General features: G+C 35.7%; 1 protein-coding gene across 20 annotated transcripts in view; it reads left to right on the top strand.

The window, feature by feature from the left end:
* The window catches only part of LOC107643578 (coiled-coil domain-containing protein SCD2-like), an 8,355-nt gene continuing 3,605 nt past the window's right edge, over window positions 4,762-9,511 (top strand). For 2 of the 20 annotated variants that reach the window (XR_002362909.1, XR_002362908.1), the window contains exons 1-8: window positions 4,762-5,066; window positions 5,213-5,340; window positions 5,528-6,034; window positions 6,133-6,228; window positions 6,659-6,860; window positions 7,791-7,898; window positions 7,981-8,041; window positions 8,302-8,419. Coding sequence is in view for 16 of the 20 variants with exons in the window: in XM_016347261.2 (XP_016202747.1) it covers window positions 6,759-6,836; window positions 7,791-7,898; window positions 7,981-8,041; window positions 8,302-8,419 (365 nt within the window). In the remaining 4 variants the exon portion in view is untranslated. The other 18 variants (XM_021123778.1, XM_021123777.1, XM_021123776.1 and 15 more) reach the window with 16 other exon arrangements.

Raw genomic sequence — 9,511 nt, 5'->3', positions numbered from 1 at the left:
GCAACAGTTGTCTGCGAGATCGGGGTCTGCAACCAATTGTTAACATCACTTCGTCTGTCGATTACCGGAGTTGGTACATTGGAGCATACGATATGTACCTTAGGCTGTCGGATGTCATTCCTCAGCAGCCACCGCAGCAGTCACCCCAGTATCCACCATAGCAGCCATACCAGTATCCACCGCAGCAGCCACCATAGTATCCACCCCAGCAGCCAGCACAGCCTTATGCAGTGTTTCAGCTGTTTCTTTATCATCGTCCACATCTTCCTCAGCACAACATCTCGAATCATGGGCAGTCAACCCACCACAGCTCACATCATAGCCATCAATCTCATCGCAGATCACGTCACAACCAACACAGCAATCTTGGATTCGAGCTCGTAGACATTCCCCCATTCTCACCACAGGTAAATACACCGGGGGACTACGATATCATCTGTCAATTCTTTGAGAGTAGTGGTCTTGTTCTTCATGATGCTTACATCCCAGCCATCCCACCACAGTAGTATTCGCAATCCCACCGAGCATCGGTCGACGGTTCGGCTCATCGACACCATCCACCGGCCATACTTGATAGTTGAGCCAGTGTATGCATTGAGTCACATATAGGGATTGACCGGTCTCGTATGAATGCATCAAGACAAGCTTCGATCGGTCTGGACTTGAATGAGCCGACACAGGAGATTGCTGGCAAGTATATCCTTAGTCCTTCCACCCTGACAGTTGGGTCAGGTCCAGTAGAAGGACAGGCAGAGGCAGGTGGGTCTACTCTGACAGAGGGACAGGTAGTTGGTCGGGGCCATCAGTACAACCTACATACAGATGTCCGTCCACCAACCAGGTTTACACTGTCAAGTGTTAAAGGGATAGCGAACATGGCGATGAACATTTTCAAGAAGAAGGGATAGTCGAACTTTGTATTTGTTGTATTAGTTTTCCGTTTAGTCAAACTTTGTTTACTCCATCATTGTATTTCTCGTTTTAGTTTCCAAAATCCTCGTAGTTTGTTTACTTCATCGTTGTATTTCTTGTTTACTTCATCGTTCTTTCATCGTTTTATTTGTTGTATTAAATTATAGTTTGAATCAAACTTAGAATTGAATGCTTAACTGAAAATTGAACAACACTGAAAATTACATAGATATCAAAATCCAAAATTGAACTACATTAACTGAAAATAACGACACTGAAACTCAGAATTGAAATACATTGACTCAAATTATATAGATATTAAAAATACTACGACTATGACCCTACAAACCACCACTAGAAACAAAACCCTACGAGCCACCACTGCCACCAACCCCACTTGGTCCAGCACGTTGAGGACATCTACTGCGAGTCTGCGACTATGATCCTGATTCCTGCAAAGACGGCAAACTTGGGGACAACGCATTTTCCGTGAATCCATTTCATTCAGATAGCGAGTCAATTTGGGACGACCTTTTGACTTTCGTCTCAATGCCGGATTCGCAACCATAGTCGGTCCCAGATAATTAGGCCATGTCTCCGTGTTGCTAAACGGGACAAAAAACTTTGTAGACCTTCCAAATCTCTGACATCTTGTATACATCGCTGACATACACCTGCCAATCCAGTTGCTGGTTAGCACAGCACGCAATAACATGTCGACATGGAAGTCGCTCCACCTGAAAATGCCCACACTCACACCTCCGTCGCGCAAGATCAACAACTAACACTTTTTCGCTAGGTATTTCGCGAACCTCAAACACCAAGTTTCTTCTATCAAACCAGTGCACGACGATGTTACCTGCACGGTGCATGTTTGCCTCTATCCGCTGAGTGGCAAACTCAAAGAAAGTAAATCCAGCACGCTTGTGCTGGTAAGCCTCAATACTCTTCCGCATAAACAACTCATTCAACCGATAATATGTTGCTCGGACTAGCGCCAATATAGGAAGATTTCGAGCACCCTTCAACACCAAATTAATGCATTCGACAAGGTTCTTCGTCATGTGACCCCATCGATGTCCCTCGTCAAATGCCAACACCCACTAGGGACGTTCGATGTTGTCACACCAACGAACATATGCCTCGCCTCATTCTTGCAACCTCCTGTAGTTGACTTTGTACTCCTCCACTGTCCTTGAATACCTAATGTTGACCACAAGCTTTTGCAAGTATGGACCTTGAATTCCCTTAAGAAGTTGCTACCAGTGTATCGAATACAAAACATCCACCATGCTCGCGGAGGTTTCCAATCACCTCCGCTATGATTTACTGCGGCCCGGATTGACTCATGACGATCGGAGATTATACCCATGTCATCCTTTCTTACAATATGTGTTCGTAAATTACTGAGAAAAAAAGTGCCACGCATCAGCAGTCTCACCCTCTAAAATGGCAAAAGCAATCAGTACAATATTTTGATTCCCATCTTTCACAACTATAACCAAAAGAAAACCTTTATATTTTTCGTATAGGTAGGTCCCTTCAACCTGAACCAGCGGCTTACAATATTTGAAAGCTCTTATGGATGGATTGAAACTTCAGAATACCCTATGAAGTATCCTAACACCGTCCACCTCTTGATTCCTGTTATACAGGGGTCGTATTTCTATTTGGACTTGTGAACTGGGAATCTTCTGAACCATTGCCAAGAACCACAACGGCAAAGCTTGGTAAGATTCTTTCCATCCGCTGAAAACCTTGGCTATCGACTTCTGCTTTTCCATCCAAGCCTTCCGGTAACTAATAGTGTAGTTGAATCTTGCCTGAACCTCCGCAATTACAGATTTGACCTTTATGGATGGGTCGAATTCATCCAATGGCTTCATAGCCTCAGCAATCAAATTCAAGTCTAACTTGGAGTGATCCTATCAGATTGTTCCCATGGAACAGGTGTGCCTCCCGTTGTACCTCCGAATCTCCCAACATGCTTTCTTATGTATCAAGCTGGCTCATATAAACCAGTCGCACCCACGTTCATAAGTCCTTGCACTTTGCATAGAACGTCTGTGGCTCGAATAATCGACACCTCTGGAGATAGTATAACTCCGAATTGCCGCAACGACTGATTTTCTTGAAGCGTACTCCACTTTGATTCTAAACTCTCCATTCTCAGAATCAGCAACACCAACAAGAAAACAAATTTGTCGCTCATCGATCCGCTAAAAGAAAATCAAGTAAACATACTACCAACTGCTCACGTACCTATGTTTGCATATTCGAAAAATTCCGATGCATGCATGGCATCAAGATCCAAGCTACGCATAAAAGGTGGAACGTCTATCAGTGACTAACAAACGTCTATCAGTGACTAACTGCGGCTGGAGCCGCTAAAGTTTTTGGCACTGCCTCACCTCCCCCATCGTCGTCCTCGTCCTCATCATCGACTTCGTAAGTAGCTTCAAACTCCTCATCGCTATCATTGTTCATTCCCAAGTACGCCCCAACTCTGTCATCTTGCACATTTGTGTCATGTTAAACCTCATCTGCAGCTATATGCTCAAACTCAGCAAATAACTCAATCCTCAGGCGTTACACCTGAGTTTGCTGCTGAATATGAAACATCTGCTGAATACTTATTTCGTCGACGATTGGCATAACCTCAAACTATATCAGGTCGCCAAATACGACAACTGGACTCCTGTAAAGAATGTTGGTCACCCTCTTTAAAGTATCAGCCTCTATGCTTTGATAGAGCCCGTATTGTAGTTCCGCGAACGTTATAATGCACGGAACCACAAAAGAAAACATATTCTTGCACGCAAATCTCACCCCCTCATACGTACGTATTTCGTACGACCTCACTGTTGTGATAAACAATTATATTTGTAGTGCCCTCCATCGTACTGACCTTAGAGGAAAATACTTCTCTCACAATGAAGCAAAATGGTTGCAAGCTCTTATTTTTATAGGCAGAAGACACACCTTGCAGGTCATGTGTTGCAATGCCATCCAACTAGCGTCTGCCATGTGTACAGTACGTAGGTTGCATGTTACATGCCATTGGTGACACGTATGAATCACGCATTATGCGTGTTGAAGGAATTGTCAACACGTGGCAACACGCACTATCCGTGTTGCATGAGATTTGGACATGTGTCCAACTCGTTGCCTGCGTGCTGAATTAGCACGTTAGCTGCATGTTGTGGCTGCACCCCTACAACGTCCACCCACCTGTATATACACTAAAAATTTTTATTTTTAGATAAAGCTCACCTCTAAATTTCATATTAAAATTATTTAGCCAAAAAAAGTATCACAGTCATTCTTTATTAAAAAAATATATACAGTGCAAAAAAATAAATTTAAATAATTTGGTTTTGATTAGAGAAAATATGAAATTTTAAAAATCGATCACAATGTCAAAATTAGTTTAGATTGAAATATGAATTTTTTAAAAGATTAGTTACATGGTCAAAAGATAATGATGGATAATTCAATATTTCAACTTGTATTGCTTATACCACATTAAATTGATAAACATATATACTATTAGAAAGTTTATTAGTCGCAAAATTTGACTAACTCAAATGTCAAAAGTTAATTATTTTGTCAAAAATTTTAATTTGAGATAGCTTCAACCAACTTTTAAATTTAAATGCACTTATTACATAGTAGAAATGATGACCATTAACACTACTACGTTTTAGATTTTTAGTAACATTTATATGTTAACATTTGTTAAAATGTTAGTAGTTATCATAAAATTAAATTTTAAGTAACATTTATACTCAAATGTTAGCAAATATATTTATTTTTTTAAAAAGTTACAAAAAGTGTTACCTATTCAGCTATTCTATTCTCAGTTAGTTTTCAAAATCAAAACCACATCTGACTCTCACTCTCAGTGCTTTGAAAGGTGAAATCTCGTCTCCATCCTCCTCAATTTCTTACTCTGCCTCTTCGATCTCTCCTCAAGATAGAAACCACAATCACGTGTTCTGCTCTGAAGTTTTGAATCCGCCTTTTAATCCTCTTCAATCTCTTGCTCTGACTCTTCGATCTCTCTTCCGCCACTGTCATCGAAGCCTTCATCGTGCCATCGTCACCGTCAACGTGAGTTCTCTACTCTAGGATCTGAATTGGAAACTCTTAAGGTACGTAGCACATAATCTATTATTTTATGCTTGTGTTCTTATGTCTAAAGTTAATCTCGTTGAATTGAATCCATGTCTTCTGAAAATTGTGCCTTTTGTTAATCTCATGCTTCACTACTCATTTCAATCATTTTGGAAATGAAAAGATTGATTTGATAGGTTCACAAGTCTTTCATGCTAGTTCTCTTACCTGATTGTGCCTTAAGCGATTCATCAATATCATGCAATGGAGTTTCTTATTGCAGATCGAAAAAGAGAAACTTCAACAACACAAGTAACTTCTCTTAGTTTTTGCTGAATTTGTTTATTCATTTGGCTTTCCAATTATAGCTAAAAAATTATAGTTAATGAATTTTCATTGTTATGCCAAGGAATGCATATGTTGTGTTTGATGAATGATGATGAATCCAATTTTTTTTAGTACGAGTTTTTTTAATGGAAGTTCTTTATTCTTTTGGAAGTGCATTTAAGGTGTTTGAAGAAATGCCTCACAGAACTTTATGTCACTATATATCTTATTAAAATGATGAGATCGAACCAGAAGGTATGGTTGTTTGAATGATAAGTGAAATGTTCTCATTATTAAGTGTATGTTACTCTTGCCTTCTTTCCCTTTATTGCGGAAGTCTTGAATAAAGCTTTATATGCTACATACAGGTTGCTGTTGATGGTATCTGGAAAGTGTGTCCTCGGGCTGGTGGACCCATTCAGTTTCCTGGCTTTAATAGAGAATATTACCATTCTGTTTGCTTACACATTGATGTTAGATTCCCATTGCATTGAAAACTTATCATCCTTCATTGTATTCTCCCATAGGTGAATTAATCTGCCCTGCATACCATGAGCTCTGTAACACAGCCCCAGTGGCTGTGTCTGGGCAATGTCCCAATGCGTGTAACTTCAATGGAGATTTTGTTGAAGGACGCTACAATTACTTCTTGGATTTCATGGTCATGATTGTAGTAAACGTGAGCTCTTATGTTATGTTGTATTTCCACATACTTATTATTAGTTAATGATTGTTGTTTTACTCTTCCCTCTGTTAACAATTGTTGACTTATTCCAGATTCCTTCCCCAGCCACTACAATGACAATGGCATCTATCTCTCAAATGGAGTTTGTGAATGTAAAGCTGGCTACACTGACATTGACTGTTCCATCGGTAATCTGTTAATATTAAGATTCCAAGTTTTACACTAGACTATATATCCTTCTTGTTAGTTTCACTGGTTTATTAGTTTCTTAACTTTGTAATATAAGAATATGCTTAGTATTTCTTGCTTATAATGTAATTTTAAATATCAGCAATATCATACTTGATTATGGAAAGTACTGCAACTGCGAGAAATATTGGATTACTTTTCTACGTGCTATATTATAGTTCCTTTAGGATAGTTAACCTCTGTTTCATCTGATTAATTTAAGTTCATGATTTTATTTCCCTAATTTTGTAAACACAACTACTAGTTAATTAAAAATTTAAACAGTCGGATCAGTCTTGTTCAACAATAAAAGTAGGCATATATGTAATTGGTGAAACTACTATTTATTGACCCGTTCCCAATAATTCATGCCTCAATGCTCCTCTCCAGCCTTTCAGTTTGTAAAGAAGTGCTGGGAAAGGGTATTTCTGGGCAGCATTGTGCACCTAGTGAACCTAGTATCCTACAGCAGCTAGAAGAAGTGGTTGTCATGCCCAACTACCACCGACCATTTCCTGGTGGCGCAAGGAAATTATTTAATATATTTGGGAGTTCCTACTGTGATGAGGTGACTAAATGACTTGCGTGCTGGGTAAATTCTATCTTTGCTGAAGTTATCTCTATGATTATTTTCCTTTATTTATTTATCTATTTTTTTTAATAATGGTTTTATTATTACTCTTTGAAAACTTCATTTTTTTCTCTATATATTTTTTTCGTGGAGTTCGCATTACTGTCAAATTTAAAGGTTATTATCTAATTTTCTTAGAAGTGATTCTTCAATTTGATTATGCAAATATGCGAAGTGAGTTTTCAATCATGTAACTTAATTAGAGAAATTCTATTATAACCATTATTAGTAATTACAAGTTTGTTAGTTAGTTATTTTACATTTTCAATTGCAAGATAGTAGAGACTAAAGTGTACCTATCGTAGTGTTTCTTGTTCTTGTACATGTTAATTGATTTTGTTGCCTGAGAGAACATGGATTAACGAGAAAAATTAGCAAAGGCAATTATTATTAACCCAAGTTTGATTCAGAGAGAAATTGGAGATGCGGCTTTTCATACCTAATGGTGTTTCCCTAGATTGAATTAGTATAATATTGCTTAACCCTTCTTAAAATAAATCATCATTTTTCTTCCTCTTACTAAACTAACTATAAATCTTCTCAAAACTTCATGTAACTTTAATTTAGTCGTTGAAAGATTTTTAACATTAATTTTCTTGAAAGAAATGCATTTTATCTCTTTCTTATACCAGTTTAGTTCTACCAGAAGGATAAATATGATATAATTTTGGTCCTTGAAAGAGTAAATTAATAAGTTTATGGAAAATGAATTATTAAATACATACTAAATGCAATTTTTATGAACAAAATTACATCATGTATTTGTCCGGTCATAAACTTATTAATAATGTCAAAAATTCTACAATAGTTAAATTGATGTCATGTGTATCTTTCAAATTAAACTGCTGTAAAAAATCTTGTTATATGTTGAAATGATTTCTTCTCCAACAGAATGCAAAAGTTGAAGTGGCAGCTGCTGCGAGCCAGCTAAATAGAGCTGAATCTGAAGTGAAAGCTCTTCGGGCAATGACACAGAATGATATTAACTCAGAAAAAATGGTATGTAATTCCCCTGTTGTAGAATTCCGTTGGAATATGCTAGTTATTTAGGAAACTTACTGATAAATTGCTGTCTTTTTAGGAGGAAGTTGTTCTTAAGAAGTGCTGGCTTGCTCGGTATTGGGGTTTAGTTGCAAAATATGGTAAGCTGTTGTTTGGTTTAGCTTTATTTTTAATTATTTTCTTCTGGGGATGTGGGATTATGGCATCCATTCCTGACATGACATAGAAGCCATTTTAATATCAATTGTTCAATATATTAATCTTTGGTCATAGTATATGTGTTAGCATACACAATGTTTTGGGTGTTTATCTATTATTCTAGCATAAATATGAATTAGTTGATTTTAATAAGTCATTATTGCTAAATTTTATCTTGTGTAACATTTTCTATGAATTATAGACATCTGTGCAGATGTTGCAATTTCAAAGTATGAACTTTGGTCATCATTAGCCCCTCTTCCTTTTGAGTTTGTTCTTTCTGCAGGACAAAAAGTTAAGGAGAAATGCTGGAAAAAAAGGTATGAAATAAAGACTTCTTATTCTTCATTTCATACTAATTTGATAGCGTTATAGGACAAATCTGTGCTCATGTTATTTCTTCTTTAGTAATACTGTTCTGTTTCATGATATTTTTCATAGAGTTTAAGTGTTATAAGTATTTTTTTCTCATTTTATTTGCATCACGAAGCAAACTTGTACAATAATTATTGATTAATAAAAAAGTCTATAAAAATTTTATTTTGTGAATTTGTGAATTTAATGAAATATTTTATGTTGTAGTAATTAATTTTAGTATATTTATATTGTGTATAATATAAAATAAAAAATAGTATAATATAACTAAAAAAAATTACTAAAGATCTTTTGTAACATTTTTTAAGTGTTACAAAAAATATCTACGGTAACATTTTTCTAAGTATTATAAAAAATATCTATGGTAATATTTTCTAAATGTTACATAAAATATCTATTGTAATATTTTTTAAGTGTTACAAAAAATATCTATGGTAACATTTTTTTAAGTGTTACAAAAACCATCTATTGTAACATTTTTCTAAGTGTTACCAAGAAATATCTATGGTAACATTTCTCAAAATATTACTATAGAATATCTTTTGTAATATTTTTACTAAATGTAATTAAATCTTTAGAAAAATGTTAGTAAAACTCTTTAGTAACATAGGATATATTTAATATTTGTTAAAATGTTATTAATATATATAAGTAACATTTTAATATAATTTGGTAATATTTTTTAAATATTAGCAAAAGTCAATCATATAGTAGTGTAAACCAAGTCTTAAAAAAAAAAAGAGGTTTCTATCTGTTGTGCCGTTAAGTAATAACAATTAATAAGAAAGGAATACCTAGAGCGAGCATGGTTTAGAACTAATTAATCTATATTAGCATGCGATCATATTCATTCATATATGGGAATTGTTTTTCATGATGTATTTGAGGGAGAAATTAAATATCAAACAAAAGGTTTTGTAGTCTGACCTATGCACCAAATAAACAATTTTCAATTTTGTTAGGTAAACCAATTAGAATATCAACTAATTTAGTCACTTTTTTAAATTTTAAAAAAAATTAAATTTTAAAAAACGTGC

Source organism: Arachis ipaensis, chromosome B05 (genome assembly GCF_000816755.2).
Source record: "Arachis ipaensis cultivar K30076 chromosome B05, Araip1.1, whole genome shotgun sequence".
Classification (NCBI taxonomy): domain Eukaryota; kingdom Viridiplantae; phylum Streptophyta; class Magnoliopsida; order Fabales; family Fabaceae; genus Arachis; species Arachis ipaensis.
This window is presented reverse-complemented; position numbering and strand designations above follow the sequence as displayed.